The sequence below is a fragment of the Carcharodon carcharias genome, chromosome 3 (genome assembly GCF_017639515.1).
Source record: "Carcharodon carcharias isolate sCarCar2 chromosome 3, sCarCar2.pri, whole genome shotgun sequence".
Taxonomy (NCBI): domain Eukaryota; kingdom Metazoa; phylum Chordata; class Chondrichthyes; order Lamniformes; family Lamnidae; genus Carcharodon; species Carcharodon carcharias.
This window is the reverse complement of record NC_054469.1, coordinates 74,872,863-74,895,678: the sequence shown is the minus strand read 5'-3', so window position 1 is coordinate 74,895,678 and position 22,816 is coordinate 74,872,863. Positions and strand designations below refer to the sequence as shown.

Below are 22,816 nucleotides of genomic sequence, written 5' to 3'. Positions count from 1 at the left end.
AAATGATACGTTCCTGAGTATCTTTCTTGTGTGAAAATTCAGTCACACAGAAGAGAAACAAGATGTATTGCATTACAATGGGTTACTCTGCCTTTGCCGGTAGATGGGACAATCGTATCCATTTTGTGAACCTGAAAAGTTTGAATGTGCACATTCCTCTGGGTGGGTGTCAGACTGTACAATATTTTGCAATATAAACCTATTCCCTACTTTGAATAGGCTATCATTGAAGAATGCCATGCAGGTAGCGGCCCATGCACTGCTTGCCCTAGGGAAATTGAGGTAAATCTGCACATTACGTGAATGAGATTCTCCTACCCACCCCCCCAAAAAGAATATAGGATTGCTCACTGCTACAGCCTCTCATTTTTGTGATCTACGTGTCATTCAATCCCTCTGGGTAGTCCATTGCCCCAAGGAACTACAATGCTATTCAAGGCCACTGTCCTTTCAGTCACTGTCACTGCCCAGCTCATACTCTAAGCATTATAGGTATATAACAATTCCAGCAAACCAGGGGGTCTATACATCTGGGAGATCTGCTTTCCACTGCAGATGGTGACCCACTTCTCTAATCCAATCCTGCATCCTGAACTGTCCAGCAAAGCCTCAAGGGAACACAATCTAAAGATTCCCCACCACCCACATCCTCTCTGATCTTGCAGACTGAGACAAAGAAACTTGAAGGGAGTGATCTCACCAAGATCTTTAAAATAGTAAATGGATTCAGTGATTAGATTCAAAGAAACTCTCTCATTTTAAATTGACAGCTAAGACATTCAGGAGCAAAATCAGGAAGCACCTTTTCAACAAAGAGGAAACTCCTATCCTCAAAAAAGCTGCTGAGTCTTGGTCAACTGAAATTTTCAAAACCGAGATCGAAAGATTATGCTAGGTAAATATAGATCCAAGGTAAATAAATAGAGTTGAGTTACAGATCAGCCATGATCTAATGGGATGACAGAACAAGGTTGAGGGGCTGAATGGCCTACTCCTAATTTTATGTTCCTATGACTCAATTTTCCAATACCATGTTCAAATGAGCTGCTTCTGGATATAGTGAAGATCCGTGCTGGCCCATGTTTCACATTCCACATACATCACAAGAGTTCCTTGCATTACCATCCTCAGTGCCTGTCTTAAGAATATGGATGATGTTAACCTAAATTCCAAGGAACATCAAACGCTTGCAAATAATCAAACACTGTTAATTGAGTTCATAAGAGTATTACTTGAAGAAAATAAAACTCCTGTCCAACTGCACTTCCATACTGAACTCTAAGGCTAAACTTCCACTGAACTTCAAACTCTCTGCCCTGAACACCTCAACGGCCTTCCTAAGCTCAAGGTTAATATTCATCAAGTTACTGGGAGAGCCCTGGTTTGAAAAAGCAGAGCTGGGAGCTAGTCATTATCCCAGAACTTTAGGATTTGCAAACCATATGTTAACTCAGCTGCTCTTGCCCTTCCCTGTGATTTCCCCCAGTTAGTTTACCTTCACCTCCAGTTTTACTCCCATTCTGATCTTGACTGATCTCAGCCAATGCAGAAATTGAGATTCAAAAACTGACTGGAACTCCCGAGCTAGGAAAAGGAAAATTCAACTGGAGTCCTACTCTGAAGAGATGCGCACATGCATGTCAAGGCAGGAGCAGCGTTAGCAGTAATGATCCAACATAATAGCTCAGTTTTTAAGCTCATATAGCAAGGCTGATGTACAGGGGAGGAGCCAGCACCATTTATCCCAACACGAATCAGTAACTACAGGTCAGAAACTCAGGAGAATCATTTTGAAGAAATTAGAAAAATTATAGTAAAATGGTAAGCTGGAAGGCTACTCACCACTGTGGTCCATGGTACCTGAGGAATCTTAGTATAAGCCATGGTGATGTAGAAGATCAAAAAGAAGACTGTGAGCACCCAGTAAAAGACTGCCACAAACATCACCCAGCCAAAGGCAGGGACGGAGAAATATTCTGTACTCGCTATCAATATCCACACCAATAGTCCAAGTATCTGAAAAAAGAAGATTTCAGTGAAAGTTTCACAAGATACTAGCTCTTGGCTCACTTTCTATCCCTTCAATGTCTGGATTGAATAGGGAATGAGCTGGGCTCATCTCACTGCATTGAGACCGCTTTTAAAGAACATATGGACAGAAGAATGTTTGCATTTTGTTTTTACACACGCACACAGCAATGACACAAATCACCATTGAAACATATTGCTGCAGCCTTGTCACATTATTGCTATATTTCTTCTCAAATAATAAACATCTTTTGACACCTTTCTCATGAACTGTGAGCCCAGCCTCGCTACTGAATAAAGAACTGCAACTAAAAAGGACATCAGGGCAAGTTGTGAAGTATTTAAAATGTTAACATGCTAACTCCTGAATGTTATTTATTAGACAAATGACAGTTACAAAAAGGGAATAGAAAAAAAAGACTCATAATATTGGAAACTGAAATAAAAATAGGGAATGCATGTCTTTTAGGGTCGGTGATGGGTATACACCACAAATGCTAATCCAAGTTTTCTCATGAGAGGTTAACTGGAGTATTGTGTAACCCAGCACTTTGCTTTTACTTCAGATTTCTAGAATTTGTAGTTTGTTTCCTTTTATTAAAAAAGGAATGAACGCATTTAAGCATTGCCACAGACATCTGAGAAATGTTACAAGCAAATGACATATTATCACCAGTTAAAGCAGTCCCCTATGCAAATACATGCGCTCAAAATATTATTGTTACCGATGAATAAAACTGCACTCACATTGCAGTTTGGGTCCCAAGGGAGTAAGGGAACTGAGCCACTCTTCCCCATTGAGTTTTGTACTGTGCAGCTGGCTTTCCTGTCAACCAATTGCCTTGTAGGGGTTCAGCAGCATGTTCCATTACGGTTGCACTGGTAACGTCACAACATCAGCCCTGAAACATGCTATTGCCATCACAGCAGTGTTTACTGGACCCAGTAAGAGACTGCCAGCAGCTGATAAATCCCAGTGAAAATCTGCTATTCCTTGCCTTGTCCTGTTCTATAAGAAATCTGGCAAGTTAATGTGGTCACCAGCTCCAAAGGATCTCTGCTATGGGAGCTAGTGATTGAAGAACAATATGGAAGGATCTAATCCACACCAAGAGGCCATATATATGCAGCCCTGTAAGAAGTTTAAACTCCTGGTGCTGTGAAGTATAACACTTCTTTTTCCCCTCACACCACACTCTCTTTAAAACATTCATTCATTAGTTCCAAAGTGCCTCAAGGATCTCCCAAAGACATTTTCAGAGGAAAGTATCACTGAGATACTTGAACATTTAAGAGATCAGACAAACTGTATATACAGGAATCATAAGTAGAACTACTGGTACTGACCTGAGTCACAGGGTCAGACTGCAGTGAGCCAATTATTGATGTTTGTATAGCTACCTGTACTTTTGATGTTTATGTTCTTTCATCTTTACCTATGCTGTGATTTTAATATTTTCATTCATTTAATCTTTCTTATACTTATATACTACCTTCACAGAAGCATTATAAAACAAAATATAACAGCAAGTCACACAAAGAGATATTAGTTCAGATGATCAAAATCTTGGTAGGTTTTAAGAAGTGTCTTAAAGAAGGAAAGTGAGGTAGAGAGCTGAGAGGTGGGGGGGGTGGTGGGGGGGGGAATACTTCTTATGCGTGTGGAATTAGATAGGAAATGTTCTAAAGATGAATTGGTAAACCTTCAATTTTGTTGCATTTCTCTATGTGCTGTACTACCTTATTCTTTTTATGCATTGCTGACTTGGAGCCAAATGATTCCCCACACTGCTAGATAGGATATTCTGCTTACATTCTGAACAGCACCACCCTGTGGGTGTAGGTCTACATTACAATAATATCAGAGCTCAATAGCCTCACCCAGTGGAAATAATCTCATACTAGAACATTATGAATTCTATCATCCTGGTTTAATTCAGAATTCTGCTCACTAGTTCCGTGCATCAACTCTTCTCTCCCCCCTTGGCTCTGCAATGAAGCTGACTCCCAGTGTTAGATCGATGATCTATCACACACCATTAGATAAGGCAGAGGTCCTTCAGTCTCCAAGAATTTTACTTCAAATTGAATAATTATAGAAGTATACATAGCGCACACCGAGACACACCAATAAAATGGGACAAGACAGCATAGGTTTAACATTATGAAGGAGAACTTTAGGCCAGACATCAGTAAGTATCTCCTCATACAAATGTGGCCAGTAGCTGGGTGCCAGATTAAAGTTGGTTAAATCAACCCTAGGTTGTGGGGTTAATTTAATGGATAAAAGAGGAACATTTATGCCCAAGGCCTTACAGTAATACACGTGGATGCTGCCCTGTCTCTTATGCTGTTTATTTCCAACACAATCCCTTCTGCCAAATTACTGAACATGTTCTTTTGATGATGACATCTCCTGGTACAGCACATTTTAAATAACTGATTACGTATGTATGGCACTAAATGGAACAATTTGACCCACTCACATTTTTAATTTTGTGACCAGAAACAGTGATGATGTCATGGGCCAGCAAATTGCCTGCAGTGTGACCTCTGGACCAGGGTGAAACTATCCTGCAGAAGCCAGCAAGCTAGAGAAACATAAGATAACATTTCCCTTGCATTATTACTGATAGAAGAGCAATGAAAGGCATTGGAAATAAGCTCCTAAATTCCATCCCAAAATATTCTGCTGTCCTTCCTTGTTTGCTCCTAGTTCCCTTGTCCGGTGACCGTGAGAACTTCACATTAGCCCTGAAATTCCTCAGGATGTGTCTCAATGGACATTTGAGAGGGGCCTGATTTTCATGGTCACTGGCACCACACTGGATACATCTCTGGTGCCCAGCTATCCGTAGATATTCTCAAACTCCAACTTTGCATCCAGCATGTGCAATGGGCTCAATTTCTCTGTATATCTGCTTCAAAAAAATGAAAGTATGCTCTTCAACTCCTTCCTCTCTGCCTCCTGTCCCTAAATATCATTGTCCCCCAGTGGCAAACATCGGGTTCAGCCTGTGGTGTAGAGGCTACAGAAGGCAACACAAAATATCACTGAGGCTCGCAAAATCCTACTTTCCACAATTAACTTCTCCACGTCACTCTTTAAAATATTCCAAAATGAATTCAGGAATTTGTCTGGCTCTCAGGATACTATTGCACAGCAGGGGGCATTTCCATCACCTAAAGCATCCCCACATTCTCGGGTCATACTCCTTTGTGTGATCAGAATCTGGCCTCAAATACCCAATGAGTTACAGTAATTCTCAAATTCAATGTAAACACCTACCATTTACCTGAGCTGGCATGGTTGCTGATATGGACAGATGGAACAACTTGCCCACTTCAACCTTGGGAATGTTAAAAAGGATGGCACTCCCCAGGTCTGTTTACTCTGAACTACCTCTTGAGAACCTATCAGCACATCACATCCAGATCCCAAACATCATTGTAGCTGATCTGCTGCAGAAACCAAACTGTAATAACGGTAAGACCCAATTCACCCCTTAACACATGAAATTTAAAATCTTCATCTTCACCCTTAATTCTATTTTCTTGCCCCCACCTTACCTTGGAATCTCATCCAGATCCTCTCCCTCCAAATACTCCATTCCTCTAACTCCCTCCCACACAAATTTCCTTACTAGGCTCTGCATCTCTTTCTTCTTTAAAAATCTCCTCGAACCTAATTTCTCTGACCAAGGCTTCCATCACTCTAACCTTTCCTGAATTGCTACTAATTTTCCTGATTCCTATCTGAGAAGTAGCTTCAAACAAACAAGATAGAAAGAAAGGTGACAGAAACTAAAGAACTTGCACCCACATGTTGTCTTTCATGCTACTGCCCTATGTAGGCTAAGACGTTGGGCCAGATTTTGCTGACAAAATAATGGTATGTGAATGGCACACACTGTTATTAATGCACAAGTCGGTCAGCAGCTTGTCGTGAGGAAGAGATACCATGTGAATTGCAAATTGCCACAAATTGCTGGATGTTAAATGGCGTCAAGAGAATAACCTCTCTGTGATTTTCATGGAGATTTGCACTTTAATTGGCTATTAATCTACCACAGAGTGTTAAATCTATTAATTAACAATGTAAGTACCCTTTTAACAATGTGATAACTGTTAATGATTGCTGTTCAGCCTCTCCTGCCGAGAACCTCACTTGCCCAACTCTACCTCACCACTACCTCTCTTGATTCCTACACTGTTGCTAAATTATCAGACTGTTTATCCAAAGTCCAGCACTGGATGAGCAGAAACTTCCTCCAATGAAATATTGGGAAGACTGAAGCCATTGTTTTCACTCCCCGCTTCAAACTCCAATTCCTAGCAAGTCCATCATTCTCTCTGGCAACAGTCTGAGAATAAAGCAGTCTGTTCTCAACAGTGTGTCATATTTGACCCCATGATGAGCTTTCGACCTCATATTCGTAACATCACCAAGAGCGCCTATGTAACCCTCTGTAAACATTGCCTGCCATAGAAACATAGAAACTAGGAGCAGGAGTAGGCCATTTGGCCCTTTGAACCTGCTCCGCCATTCATTATGATCATGGCTGATCATCCAACTCAATAGCCTGCTCCCGCTTTCTCCCCATATCCTTTGATCCCTTTCGCCCCAAGGGCTATATCTAACTCCTTCTTGAAAACATACAATGTTTTGGCCTCAACTACTTTTTGTGGTAGCAAATTCTACAGGCTCACCACTCTCTGGATGAAGAAATTTCTCCTCATCTCAGTCCTAAATGGTCTACCCCATATCCTCAGACTGTGACCCTGGTTCTGGACTTACCCACTGTCGGGAACGTCCTTCCTGCATCTACCCTGTTTGGTCCTGTTAGAATTTTATAGGTTTCTAATTCTTCTAATTCTCATTCTTCTGAACTCCAGTGAATATAATCCTAACCCAATCAATCTCTCCTCATATGTCAGTCCCGCCATCCCAGGAATCAGTCTGGTAAACCTTTGCTGCACTCTCTCTATAGCAAGAACATCCTTCCTCAGATAAGGAGACTAAAACTGCACACAATATTCCAGGTGTAGTCTCACCAAAGCCCTGTACAGTTGCAGCAAGACATCCCTGCTCCTGTACTCGAATCCTCTCGCTATGAAGGCCAACATACCATTTGCCTTCTTTACCGCTGGCTGCACCTCCATGCTTACCTTCAGCGACTGGTGTACGAGGACACCCAGATTCTCGTTGCACATTCCCTGTCTCAGTTTATAGTCTTTCAGATGATACTTCGCCCCTGACTCAGCTCATCTGCTGCTGAAACACTCAATGCATTCTGCACTTGTCTCCCACATTCCACTCTCTGTAAACTTGAGCTCATCCAAAACTCTGCTGCCCATGTCTTAACTCACACCAAGTCTTGTTCACATATCACCAACACCCCCACCCCCCAGGCCACCCCGTGTTCATAGCCTACTTTGGGTCCCAGTCAAACAACGTGTTCATTTTAAAATTCTTATCCTTGCTTTCAAATGTCTCCATGGCCTTGCCCCTCCTTACCTCTGTCATCTCCTCCAAGCCAAGAACCTTCTGAGACACCTGTGCTCATGTAATTCTGGATCCTTGAGCATCCCTGATTTTAATTGCTCTGTCTTTGGTGGTTGTATCTTCAGCCCCTCGGCCCTAAGCTCTGGAATTCGCTCCCTACACTTCTCCGCCTTTCCATCTCACTTTCTTCCTTTAAGGCGCTCCTTAAAACCTACCTCTTTGACCAAGCTTTTGATCTTCAGACCTAATGTCCCCTTACGTGACTTGGTGTTATAACACTCGTGTAAAATGCCTTGGGATGTTTCATTATGTTAAAGGTGCCATATAAATAGAATTTCCATATGCAATTATAAGTGTCTCATTCTATCAGGTTGTGAAATATTTTAGATCTTAAAAATGTCAAATTTTAATGCTTTTAACTTTTCCTTTCTTTCTTCTCTCTTAATCCAATCTTTCTTTCCCTTCCTTTACTTCTCATTCTGTTCCTGATTTGACATTGAATTCACCCCCTTTAATGCACCCTCCTTTTCTGCCCTTCCTCTGCTTATTTCTTAATCCTTAAATCTCACAAGGAGAAACACCCTCTCATTGTTCACCAAGGTCCATCACTGCAGCACTATCAGCTTGCACCTACAGCAACTTCGTATTCTAAAATTTTAAAACCTAAATGTGGGTGAATAAGTCTAACTGATGGGGCACAACCAAAATCTTGTTATTGTTGTTGCCCACTGTTCATGCGAATGGATCAGGGACAATTCCAGTTTCATTCTGGATTTGCCAACTCCATTCTGGGGTAGTCCAGTTTGCAGGAACACCACAATCTTAAACCTGATCAAACCAGAAGCTGGAAGCATTCTAGTTTATAAAGGACAGCATATACTTAAAAAAGGGTACAAAAGGTGAATAGAGGTTCAGCAACAAACAAAAGGGCAGGAGCAACAGTTGACTAGATAAAGGTTGCCATGGTGAGAGGTTAATGCATTGTTTATTATTTAGGGAAATATGCAGCATGATTTAGAGAACTACCTGCAGGAACAACTTCTCTATTCAAAATTGCAGTCAATCACTCCTTTTTAAGTATTTCTAATTTATTTAAAAAGACAAATATTGTAAAATATACAGGACAGAAAAAGCTATGGAAATGTTCTCTGGACTATCAAAATAATTGAAATACATTTTACAGATCACTAATCCTGAAGAATCATTTTTACAATAACATACCGGTTTGAAGGACATTGTGTTCAACAGTGCTGTTTGCAAACTGAAACTTAACAACAGTCACCAACGTGGCTGTAAGGACATTTTGGTCAGCTGCCCGTTTTTAGTCTTGGGTAATCAATAAATGTTTCTGTACAGGTTTACCCCTTTTTAAATAAATTGGCCAAACTGGAAGTAACACGATACCTATGAATAATCAAGCTCCTTTATGGGCCTTGATTTTGTGCAAAGTCTCAATTTGTAGATTTTCCAAAGGTACCAGAGTCAGTGGAAATTACGGTCCAATTAATCAAAATAATCTTATTTCTGCTTGTTTGAACAGAAAACAAATAAAAGCAGAAAATACTGGAAAAACTCAGCTGGCCTGGCAGACCTGTGGAGAGAGAAATAGAGTTAACGTTCGAGCCCTTATGACTCTTCATCAAGGCTTTTATCCAAATGAACAGAAAACAAGTTCCCTCAAGATCAGCTCCCTCGGAGCAACCTGTAAAGATCAGTATATAAATCACAGGTGCAATAGCTAGGTGTTTATTGCACCAATAGAATGAAGTGCTTCTGCAAGGTAGCAAGGATGATTATGATCAGCACCAATGCATATTGAGAGGATTTTATTACAATTAACAGGTCAGCTTGACTCAGTTGATGGTTGATCTTGCATGAGTCAGCAGCTTGTGGGCTCAAGCTCGATTTAAACATGATCACAGCAAAAGCAGAAAACATTCCTATTTTCCAAGATTAAAGAGATGGAAATTACTTATAGTAGCAACAACTGGAAATCACTGGCCTGCAAGTTTATAACAATCCACAAAGTGTCAGTTGTGGTTCAAGAGTAGCACTTGCATCTCCTCATCAGAAAGGCATTGGTTCAAAACTTACTCCAGTGACTTGACCCTATAATCTAGAAATAAATAATGAGAACTAGAAGCATCAGTATCCAATGACAATAGAATTGGAATATAGTCACTTTGACCCCTCTTCCTCAGGCAGTGCAAGACTAATGGAAAGTATGACTTCTTAGTTTTATCCAATAGGTCAACAGTGTAATGTTACCAACTTCTGTTCAGGTCCTTAGTTTCATAAGCTTTTTTTTCATTTGTTATACACTTCAATGAAATGATAGAAATTTGTCCTGGTTCTGCTTGAGCACCTGTTCACTGGTACTCACTCTGTCTGTTTGACAAGTATATTGTAAATGCTTTTTATATGTGAATGGAGGCAACATCAATCTTTTTTACATATTCTTTCACATGATGTGGAAGTTGCTGGCTAGGCCAGCATTTTTATTGGCCATCCCTAATTTCCCTTAAAAAGGTGGTGAGCTGCCTTCTAGAACCGCTGCAGTCCAAATGGTGTAGGTACACCCACAGTGCTTTTAGGGTTCCAGGATTTTGACCCGGCGACAGTGAAGGAACAGCAATATAGTTCCAAATCAGGATGGTGTGTGGCTTAAAGGAGAACTGCAGGTGGTGGTGTTACCATGCATCTGCTGCCCTGGTCCTTCTTGGTGGTAGAAGTTGCAGTTTTGGAAGGTGCTGTCCAAGGAGCTTTACTGAGTTGCTACAGTGCATCTTATACACACTGCTACCTCTGTGTTGGTGGTGGATGGGGTGCCAATCAAGCAGGCTGCTTTGAACTTTGAGTGTTAATGGAGCTGTACTCATCAAGCAAGTGCAGAATATTTCATTACGCTGCTGACTTGTGCCTTGTAGATGGTCGACATGCTTTGAGGAGTCAGGAGGTGAGTTATTTGCCGCAGAACTCCCAGCCTCTGACCTGCTCTTACAGCCACAGTATTTATATGGCTGGTTCAGTTCAGTTTCTGGTTAATGGTAGCCCCCCTGGACATTGATAGTGAGGAATTCAGCAATGGTAATGTCATTGAATGCCAAGGGGAGATGGTTGGATTCTCTCTTGTTGGAGATGGTCATTGCCTGTCACTTGTGTGACGTGAATGTTACTTGGCACTTATCAATCCAAGCCTGAATGTTGCTCAGGTCCTGCTGCATACGGACATAGACTGCTTCACTATAGTGCCAGAGAGCCAAAAGAGTACACTGTCCAAAATGGAGGCATAATCCTTCAAACAATGTTACAACTCTGTATCATCACTGTGGATCTTACCTTAGGTTGTTCTTGGTTAGGATCAATAGAGACTGCTGGAGAGATAAGATTGAGCATGAGGCTTCACATAGAACGATCTCTCAACATATTTGTCATGTGATCTTACATCACTGATGATGTAGATTGTACATTTACATTAACCCTTTGTTTATTCGTTCATGGGATGTAGGTGTCGCTAACTAGGCCAACGTTCATTGCCCATCCTAATTGCCCTTGAGAAGGTGGTGATGGTGAGCTGCCTTCTTGAACCGCTGCAGTCCATGTGGTGTAGGTACACCCACAGTGCTGTTAGGAAGGGGGCTCCAGAATTTTGATCCAGCAACTGTAAAGGAACGGTGATATATCTCCAAGTCAGGAATGTTTGAGGCTTAGAGGGGAACTTGCAGGTAGTGGTTGGGTTCTCATGCATCTGCTGCCCTTGCCCTCCTCGGTGGTAAAGGTCGCTGGTTTGTAAGGTTCTGTCTAAGGAACGTTGGTGAATTGTTGCAGTGCATCTTGCAGATGGTAAACATTGCTGCTACTGTGCATCACTGGTGGAGGGAGTGAACATTGAAGGTGGTGGATGGGGTACCAATCAAGTGGGCTGCTTTGTCCTGGAAGATGTCAAGCTTCTTGAGTGTTGTTGGAGCTGCACTCATCCAGACAAAGACTCCCAAGATAAAAACAAAAAACTGCGGATGCTGGAAATCCAAAACAAAAACAGAATTACCTGGAAAAACTCAGCAGGTCTGACAGCATCGGTGGAGAAGAAAAGAGTTGACGTTTCGAGTCCTCATGACCCTTCAACAGAACTGATTTTTCTTTACAAGGAGAGGGGTGAAATATAAGCTGGTTTAAGGTTGGGGGGTGGGGGGGGGGGAGAAGTGGAGGGGGGTTGTTGTTGTAGGGACAGGCAAGCAGTGATAGGAGCAGATCATCAAAAGATGTCACAGACAAAAGAACACAGAGGTGTTGAAGTTGGTGATATTATCTAAACGAATGTGCTAATTAAGAATGGATGGTAGGGCACTCAAGGTACAGCTCTAGTGGGGGTGGGGGGCATAAAAGATTTAAAAATAATGGAAATAGGTGGGAAAAGAAAAATCTATATAAATTATTGGAAAAAAACAAAAGGAAGGGGGAAGAAACAGAAAGGGGGTGGGGATGGAGGAGGGAGCTCAAGACCTACAGTTGTTGAATTCAATATTCAGTCCGGAAGGCTGTAAAGTGCCTAGTTGGAAGATGAGGTGCTGTTCCTCCAGTTTGCGTTGGGCTTCACTGGAATAATGCAGCAGGCCAAGGACAGACATGTGGGCAAGAGAGCAGGGTGGAGTGTTAAAATGGCAAGCGATAGGGAGATTTGGGTCATTCTTGCGGACAGACTGCAGGTGTTCTGCAAAGCGGTCGCCCAGTTTACGTTTGGTCTCTCCAATGTAGAGGAGACCACATTGGGAGCAACGAATACAGTAGACTAAGTTGGGGGAAATGCAAGTGAAATGCTGCTTCACTGGAAAGGAGTGTTTGGGCCCTTGGACGGCGAGGAGAGAGGAAGTGAAGGGGCAAGCGTTACATCTTTTGCGTGGGCATGGGGAGGTGCCATAGGTGGGGGTTGAGGAGTAGGGGGTGATGGAGGAGTGGACCAGAGTGTCCCGGAGGGAACGATCCCTACGGAAAGCCGATGGGGGGGTGAAGGGAAGATGTGTTTGGTGGTGGCATCATGCTGGAGTTGGCGGAAATGGCGGAGGATGATCCTTTGAATGCGGAGGTTGGTGGGGTGATAAGTGAGGACAAGGGGGACCCTATCATGTTTCTGGGAGGGAGGAGAAGACATGAGGGCGGATGCGCGGGAGATGGGCCGGACACGGTTGAGGGCCCTGTCAACGACTGTGGGTGGAAAACCTCGGTTAAGGAAGAAGGAGGACATGTCAGAGGAACTGTTTTTGAAGGTAGCATCATCGGAACAAATGCGACGGAGGCGAAAGAACTGAGAGAATGGGATGGAGTCCTTACAGGAAGCGGGGTGTGAGGAGCTGTAGTCGAGGTAGCTGTGGGAGTCAGTAGGCTTGTAATGGATATTGGTGGACAGTCTATCACCAGAGATTGAGACAGAGAGGTCAAGGAAGGGAAGGGAAGTGTCAGAGATGGACCACGTGAAATTGATGGAGGGGTGGAGATTGGAAGCAAAATTAATAAATTTTTCCAAGTCCCGACGAGAGCATGAAGCAGCACTGAAGTAATCATCGATGTACCAGAGAAAGAGTTGTGGAAGGGGGCCGGAGTAGGACTGCAACAAGGAATGTTCCACATACCCCATAAAGAGACAGGCATAGCTGGGGCCCATGCAGGTACCCATAGCCACACCTTTTATTTGGAGGAAGTGAGAGGAGTTGAAGGAGAAATTGTTCAGCGTGAGAACAAGTTCAGCCAGACGGAGGAGATTAGTGGTGGATGGGGATTGTTCGGGCCTCTGTTCGAGGAAGAAGCTAAGGGCCCTCAGACCATCCTGGTGGGGGATGGAGGTGTAGAGGGATTAGATGTCCATGATGAAGAGGAAGCCGTTGGGGCCAGGGAACTGGAAATTGTTGATGTGACGTAAGGTGTCAGAGGAATCACGGATGTAGGTGGGAAGGGACTGGACAAGGGGAGAGTGAAGGGAGTCAAGATAACGAGAAATGAGTTCTGTGGGGCAGGAGCAAGCTGACACGATCGGTCTACTCGAATAGTTCTGTTTGTGGATTTTGGGTAGGAGATAGAAGCGGGCCGTCCGAGGTTGGGCGACTATCAGGTTGGAAGCTGTGGGAGGAAGATCCCCAGAGGAGATGAGGTCAGTGACAGTCCTGGAAACAATGGCTTGATGTTCAGTGGTGGGGTCATTGTACAGGGAGAGGTAGGAGGAAGTGTCTGTGAGTTGATGCTCAGCCTCCGCGAGGTAGAGGTCAGTGCGCCAGACAACAACAGCACCACCCTTGTCAGCGGGTTTGATGACAATGTCAGGGTTGGACCTGAGAAAACGGAGTGCAGTAAGTTCAGAAAGAGAGAGATTAGAATGGGTGAGAGGAGCAGAGAAATTGAGACGACTAATGTCGCTCTGACAGTTCTCAATGAAAAGATCAAGAGAAGGTAAGAATCCAGAGGGAGGGGTCCAGGTGGAGGGAGAATATTGGAGGTGGGTAAAAGGATCCGTTGAACGGGGAGAGGACTCCTGCCCAAAGAAGTGAGCCCGGAGACGAAGACGGCGGAAGAAGAGTTCAGCATCATGCCGAGCCCGAAATTCATTGAGATGAGGACGTAAGGGTATGAAACTAAGACTCCCGACTTACACCTCTTTTACACTACATCTGTCCACTCCCCAAGGAAGTCAGATTCTATCAAATACATTATTTACATTATCTTACAACAATCATTTGATTAATATTTATCCAAAACATAAATAAAATGGCCATTCATCAAGTGCTTTTTAAATCAAAATTTAAAAGATCCACACTAAAACTAATAAATCCTCTCATGCACAGACATTTCCTCACTCTCATACATCTCTTCAGCATTTATGAAAGATATTGAGATTTAGCACCAAATTTTCACAGCGTTGGGTGACTCTGGAAGCCTTTAAACACGGGTGGGACCCGATTCTGGGATTCCAACCCACCCATTCCAGGTACTGGCAATTTTCACTGGTGCTTTTTAAGGGCGCAGGTAGCAAATCCACCACCCTGCACTCCCAACCTGGCCAGTTCCATTGAGGGGGTAGGCATCTCATAGCCCCCCCACAATTTTCATGGAGTCAGGCCAGCTTCTCGAGGTCTCAACCCCCCAGTGAAGTTGTGAACCATAGTCTGGATTCAGAAACCTTTCGGAAGGTATGTTTAAAAGATGTTACCCATGCTCCACCGCCCCCCCCCCCCCACCCATATAACTTCCATGCTTTCCACATGACCCATTCCCCTTTCATACCACCCAGTATGCGCTATGTACAGAACCAATGAACCTTATAACAACAAATGATAAGTCTTGAAATTCCCCTGAAAAAGAACATCCATTCAAAAATCTGCTTTGAGAAAAGCTGCTCCTCTCACAACATCATAGTAGTGCCAAGTAGACACTGCCGTTCATAGTTTCAAGCACAAAAGCTTTATCCTCCTTAATCTTGTCCAAATAAATATTCTGGCATTAAAAAACAGATCAAAGAAAGAGTAAGAAATCATAAACTCATAAAGATGTCAATCAATCAAAGATAACATTCCAATGCAGCATCTGTAAACAAACCCCTGCAAGATAACCCATTAATAAGTCTCGAAATTCAGCCAAGCATTTATAATAAGGCCATGTGGCGAAAGATTTCTGGCCACGTGTTTCTTTTGATATCATTCCTAAATGGCCTCATTATGAATGCTTGTCCTAGCTCCAAGACTCATTAATGGATTAGCTGAGCAAGCGTCTGCTTCCACAAGTTGAAGTGAGGTGTTGACTTTGATTGAGTGGCATCTTTATGAGTTTATAATAAGTTATTATTTCTTTGATCTGTTTTTCTTTCCAATGTCTGCATGTTTATTTGAATAAGATTAAGAGTTGTGAAGCAGTGGAGTAAAACTTCTGTTATTAAAGCTATGAATGGCAGTGTCTGATTGACACTTCTATAAGGTTGCAAGGCAGTTTTTTCAAAGCAGATTTCTAAATGGGTGTTTTCTTTTCATGAGCATTTCAAGACTTTTCATTGTTATTATATGGCTCATTGGTTTGGTACATGCTATGTGAGTGGGCATGGAGGATGCAGTGGGTCATGGAAAGGGCATGGGGATGTAAGGGGGTATGAAGGATATGGAATGGGCTTGGAGATGACATAGGGAGTGCGTGGGGGTGAGGAGGAGTGAGGACTGAGGGCTGGAGGGCCTAATAGCCTTTAAGTCCCAGAGAACTGAGATGGCCTTTTAACTAGCCTGCCTCAGCTCTCACCCGCCTCCATGATGGCATCCAAACTATTTCCAGGGTCAACGGGCTCTTGTCTATCCCGCCCCTGCCTCCCCAGATCAAAAATAGTGTGCACAGGGGCAAATTACATAAAGATGGCTGTGCCAAATTGGGAAACTTCCTGACTCCAGCTTCCTTAGTTGGCGAAAATCCGGCCCTTATAATCAGTTGTTCGTGAAAATTTTTTGATATACAACATGTTGTATTTTTGTCTTGTAGCAAGTAAATGGCACTCTCAACTAATGTCAGGAATGACACAATTAATGATATATTTATTTAATTTAAACTTCTGCCAGGCACCTGTGGCAGAGATAGTATCTAAATGGCCAGACTTTGGCTTCATTAGAATAATCATTAGATTGAGATCCTGCTCATCTTTCCTATTAACTTGGGTTAATGATTAAAGAGACAGCAAAAGGTACATAGCTGTAATGGAAAAATATTGCTTAGCAACTGGACATTAACGAACCTGCTTGAGCACAATAGTCCAGTTCAGTACTGGTTTCAGGTCAAACCAACTGTTAAGATTGCTAAAGAGCAGGAGTTTTAGCTCGCTGTGCTCTCCAGTTCTCTTAATAGTTCTCTTTGTATTGTCTTCATGTTTTGCATGTTAGTGCTGACAATAAACATTTACACAAACTGACATTTGCAACTGGATGAAAATTCACATGGAGGCACTGCAATGGCTATCAGATAGCCCAGTGAATTTGTCACTGAATAGCTAACTCATACCAAATACCCAGGTATAATGCCTGATTCTCAGTACATGATGAGTTCACTGATCTGAGTAAGGGCTCCACAGTTTGCCTCACCTCCCCTGTGTTATGGTGTAGAGAAATGGATAAGGCTCAACTGAATTGTGCAAGGTAGCCAAACAGTCTATCACACTCAATACTGGGACTCACATATGGATAATGGGTAGTTGGGTGAAGTACCAGATGGAAACTATGGTGCTGTATCCCAGCATGAAGTTAACATTTTCAGGGCAGAAGGCAGAAGAAAAATGGCAAGAAAAACTAGCAAAAACTACAACAATGAATAGAAGGGGCTGTTCAATCAAGGGAGAGAAAATCCTTTTCTCTTGGCTCAGTTTGAATCATATTGATTTGATTGACTTCCTTCTCTCCCCTCATTGTATACCATTCATCACAATGAGATCTCCCTTAGCAGACTCTGAAATGGTCATTAGTTATGTCAATCTATGATCAGGCAGCAATATGAGAGTTGAAGAGTTAATTCCTATTAAGCTCTCACATTCAGTATTTTAATGAACAAACAACTGGGACACAAGGAGAAAATTGCTAAAGAGCAGGAGTTTTAGCTCGCTGTGCTCTCCAGTTCTCTTAACAGTTCTGCTTGTATTGTCTTCATGTTTTGCATGTTAGTACTGACAATAAACATTTACACAAACTGACATTTGCAACTGGATGAAAATTCACATGGTGGCACTGCAATGTTTGAAGGAGTTCTGCAAACCCAAGTACTTTCTCTATGTTTCAATGGCAGGAAAAGAAAGTTTAGGTTTAAGCGCTTTCATCTCCAAAATACTGCTCTTTTCTGAATACAGAAATTTAAAAATGCCTGAACCAAGTTTATATCTCCTCTTCTGAAGACTCAACAACTTGTCCACTGAGTAACTGAACCATACAAAAATCAGAAAGATTCCAGCTTAAGTTAGGTCTCAGCCAGGATGTTCCAATTGGCCTCAGGAGCCCTGGGGTAAGGGTGGGATTATTGGCTAGAACGGGCACTGTTAACTATTATCCAGGATGTTGACTTGGGCTGGAAAGTGGGCATCAGATACACACAGTCACTATGGTCTACCCACACTTCTGCCAACAGCAACATGTGAACAATGATTACTTCACTCAAAGGGTTCGGAATTCTCGACCCCAGAGTGCTGTGAATGCTCCATCATTGAATACATTTAAGGCTGGATAGAGCGATTTTTGGTCTCTTAGGGATTTAAGGGATTTGGGGAGCCGGGGTGGGGTGGGGGGGGGAATGGAGTTGAAGCCCAAGAACAGCCATGATCATATTGAATGGAGGTGTAGGCTTGGTGGGCCATATGGTCTACTCCTGCCCTATTTCTTGTGTTCTTGTGTTTATGAGATAGTGTAGACAGTCCAAGTTACCCTAGCAGGGATTCTATGCCTTGAGGAGAGGAGGGAAATGGGCAGTAAAAAGGAACACAAAGAGACAATCATCAAGTCCTGGAAGAATTAATCTTTTCACTTACCATTAATGTTATTTGCAAAATTAGACTGCAGAGTAAGCTCGAATGATAAAATGTTAATTACAGCAAATAATGTCAACTGTAAAACTGTACAATGTATAAAAGAGTGACAGAAATTTCAAAACAACTTTGATTAAACTGTAAGTGTAATCCCGTGGGCAACTAGAAAGTGTGGACGTCAAGTGAGGGCAGGATCAGGTTCAGATGTGTTGCTTTGCATGGCCCAATAAGCTATTGACACCCACTGTCCAGACTCATAGACACGAAGAATGGGCAACTGGATGAGTTACCAAAGGAATGCCAGTTATTGAAAAATGTACCTTTGCATCAGTTAGTACCTTCAGATAAGGAGAAGAGGGATTTGGGGGTGCCCCAAAGATGTGCTGGGGAACTCCTCTGGCAAGTTCCCAGGTAAGGGTTTGCATGGCAATTGCCCAGAAGTGCTAGCTTCCTTTGGACAATTCCGCTGCGCTGGGAGTGATCCGAAAATGTGATTTAAATCGCAAACTTCGGATGGTTCTGTCAGGGTTATATCAAAAGTTACTCAGAAAAAGTTAGAGGAATTAAAACCTCTTCTAACTTTTGGGTAACTACTGTAAAGGCCCAGACCGACTTTACGGGACACCCCTCATTCCCTCCCCGACTCCTGCCCTGACCCCCGACTTCGGACTGCCACAACACCCGCCCAGATCTTGGACTCCCCCTGACCTCAGACCTCCACCGACCTCTGACCCCCCCAAGCATCGTCAGGACTACACCCACCTCTGCGTAGACCTCAGACCCCTTGACCCCCAAATCCTATCCACTTACCCTCCCCTGGCCTGTCAATTTCCCTGAACCTTTAAATTGACCTGCCGTTAAAAAGGATACGTGGCCTCCTTCAGTCTGCTGGAGCTAGACTTCGCTGGGGCCTGTGAAGAGTCTTTCGCTGCAGGCCCCAAGCAGCTCCGGTGAATGGAAGTGGCAACGTAATTTTCAAGACCAGGTAAGTGTGCATTAATTTCTTCTAATTTCTGCAGGCCAGCACTTTCTGACACTAGTCAGAGGTTACAGTCCAATGAATGTAAAGTACTCTGCCTGCTGTATTTTCTGAAAATTATGGTGCTGAGTTTCCACAGGTGGTCTCCCAATCATCAGCTTAGATTTGGTCGCAGATCCATGGAAACCATGCAGAAGTGGGGGGAGGCTATGATGTAATAGTAACATCGCCAGACTAGTAATCAAGAAGCCCAGGCTAATGCTCTGGGAGACATGGGTTCAAATCCCACCACTGAAGCTGGTGGAATTTAAATTCAGTTAATAAATCCGGGATTAAAAAGCTATTCTCAGTAATAGTGACCTTGAAACCATTGTCGATTGTCATAAAGACCCATCTAGTTTACTAATGTTCATTAGGGAAGGAAATCTGTCGTCCTTACTTGGTCTGGCCTACACGTGACTCCAGACCCACAGCAATGTGGTTGACTCTTCAATGCCCTCTGAAATGGCCTAGCAAGCCACTCAGTTATAACAAACTGCTACAAAATGTACAAGGAATGAACGAAACCAGACGGAAATCCCAATATTGACCTAGGCACTGGAAACGACACCAGCAAACTCAGCTCTGTCGACCTTGCAAAGTCCTCCTTACTAACATCTGGGGGCTTGTGCCAAACTTAGTCTCACAGGGTAGCCAAGCAAGAGCCTGACATAGTCATACTCATGGAATCATAACTTACAGACAATATCCCAGACAAAACCATCATCATCTCTGGGTATGTCCTGTCCCACCAACAAGACAGACCCAGCAGAGGTGGCGGCATAGTGGTACCCAGTTGGGAAGGAGATGCCCTGGGAGTCCTCAACATTGACTCTAGGCCTCATGAAGTTTCATGATATCAGGTCAAATATGAGCAAGAAAACTTCCTGCTGATTATCACCTACTGCCCTCCCTCAGCTGATGAATCAATGCTCCTCCATGTTGAACAATACTTGGAGGAAGCACTGAAGGTGGCAAGGGCACAGGGTGCACTCTGGATGGGGGTCTTCAATGTCCATTATCAAGTGGTTCAGTAGCAACCACTACTGACCAAGCTGGCTTGAGTCCTAAAGAACATAGCTGCTAGACTGGATCAGTGGCAGGTGGTGAGGGAACCAACAAGAGGGAAAAACATACTTGAGCTCATCCTTAGCAATCTACCTGCCACAGATGCATTTGTCCATGACAATATTGGTAAGAGTGGTCATGACATAGTCCTTGTGGACACAAAGCCCGTCTTCACATTGAGGATACCCTCCATCGTGTTGCGTGGCACTACCACTGCGCTAAGTGGGATCGATTACGAACAGATCTAACAACTCAAAACTGGGCATCCATGTGGCGCTGTGGGCCATCAGCAGCAGATTTGTATACAACCACAATCTGTAACCTCATGGTCTGGCATATCCCCCACTCTACTGTTACCATCAATTCAGAGGATCAACCCTGGCTGAATGAAGAGTGCAAGGGGCATACCAGGAGCAGCACAGGCATACCTAAAAATGAGGTGTCCAGCTGGTGAAACTACAACACATGGCTACTTGCGTGCCAAACGCAAGTGATAGACAGAGAGAAGTGATCTCACAACCAACAATTCAGGTCTAAGCTCTGCAGTCCGGCCACATCCAGTGGTGAATGGTGGTGGACAATTAAACAACTCACTAGAGGAGGAGTCTCCACAAATAACACCATCCTCAATGATGGGAGAGCCCAGCACAGCAGTGCAAAAGACAAGGCTGAAGCATTTGCTACAATCTTCAGCCAGAAATGCTGAGTGGATGATCCATCTCAGCCTCCTCCGGAGGTCCCCAGCATCTTAGATGCCAGTCTTTAACCAATTCAATTCACTCCACATGACATCTAGAAACAGCTGAAGGCACTGGATACTGCAAAGGGGCCTGATAACACTCCAGCAAGTGCTAAAGACATGTGCTTCAGAACTTGCCATGCCCCTAGCCATGCTGTTCCAGTACAGCTACAGCACTGGCATCCAACCAGCAATGTGGAAAATTGCCCAGATATGTCCTGTAAATAAAAAGCAGGACAAATACAACCCAGCCAATTACCACCCCATCAGATTATCAGTAAAGTGATGGAAGGGGTCATCAACAGTGCTATCATGCAGCACTTACTCAGCAATAACCTGCTCACTGACACTCAGTTTCAGTTCCACCAGGGCCACTCAATTCCTGACCTCGTTACGTCCTCAGTCCAAACAAAATACAAAAGAGCTGAACTCCAGAGGTGAAGTGAGAGTGACTGCCCTTGATATCAAGGCAGCATTTGACGGAGTGTGGCATCAAGGAGCCCTAGCAAAACTGGAGTCAGTGGAAATCAGGGGGAAAATTCTCCACTGGTTGGAGTCAAACCTAGCACAAAGGAAGGTGGTTGTGGTTGTTGGAGGTCAATCATCTCAGTCCCAACACATGTCTGCAGGATTTCCTCAGGGTACTGTCTTAGGCCCAGCCACCTTCAGCTGCTTCATCAATGACCTTCTTTCCATCATTAGGTCAGAAATGGGGATGTTCGTTGATGATTGCATGATATTCAACATCAATCACGACTCCTCAGATAAGAATCAGTCCATGTCCATATGGAGCAAGACCTGGACAACATAACTATGATAACATAACTTGGCTGGTAAGTGCCGAGTAACATTCACACCACACAACTGCCAGGTAATGACCATCTCCCCATGACATTCAAAACCATTACCGTCACTGAATCCCCTATCAACATCCTGGGGGTTACCATTGATCAGAAACTGAACTGGACCAGCTATATAAATACTGTGACTACAAGAACAGGTGAGAGGCTGGGAATTCTGCAATGAGTAACTCACCTCCTGACTCCCCAAAGCCTGTCCGTCATCTACAAGGCACAAGTCAGGAGTGTGATGGAGTACTGTCCACTTGCTTGGATGAGTACAGCTCCAACAACACTCAAGAAGCTCGACACCATCAAGGACAAAGCAGCCGCTTGTTTGGCACCCCACCCACCATCTTCAAAATCCATTTTGTCCATCGCCAACGCACAGTAGCAGCAGTATATACCATCTACAAGATGCACTGCAGCAACTCACCAAGGCTCTTTTGGCAGCAGACCCGCAGGCAGCAGACACATGGGAACACCACCATCTGCAAGTTTCCCTTTAAGCCACACATCATCTTGATTTGGAAATATATAGCTGTTCCTTCACTGTCACTGGGTCAAAATCTTGGAACTCTCTCCCTAACAGCACTGGCAGTGTACCTACACCACATGGACTGCAGTGGTTCAAGGAGGCAGCTTACCACCACCTTCTCAGGGGCATTTAGGGATGGGCAATAAATGCTGGCCCAGCCAGTGATGGCCACATCCTATGAAAGAATAAAAATAATTGTGTTTCTCCAATTTTGCCAGGATTTCCACACAACTTTTGCTGAAGTTACAACCTTTATGTCTCTCATCTGCCTACTGTTAACTTAGAACTTGCATACGTTTTGTTAATTTTGTTTCTCACTAGTTATAGTAATGAGCTACAATACCTACAACCTTCTTATCTACATAGTTCATTGAGCCTATGAAAATTTTGGAAAACAAAGAAAGTACTTGTAATTTACAAAATCACACAAGACAGTGTACAGGGAGGTTTAGAGAGAAGGGAATAAAAGATGGCACAGGGCTCATTTTTGGTAATGTACCAATTATCAGCTCTGACCCACATACATATTTGCATCCACCCTGAGCCTTTAGCAGGTTCTTT

The 22,816-nt window shown here is 43.5% G+C and overlaps 1 protein-coding gene across 1 annotated transcript in view; it reads right to left on the bottom strand.

The window, feature by feature from the left end:
- Window positions 1-22,816, bottom strand: part of LOC121276393 (CKLF-like MARVEL transmembrane domain-containing protein 8) — a 51,084-nt gene that overhangs the window by 4,983 nt on the left and 23,285 nt on the right. Inside the window, exon 2 of the mRNA XM_041184739.1 lies at window positions 1,843-2,016. Within this exon, the coding sequence (XP_041040673.1) occupies window positions 1,843-2,016 (174 nt within the window). The remainder of the gene's footprint in view (window positions 1-1,842; window positions 2,017-22,816) is intronic.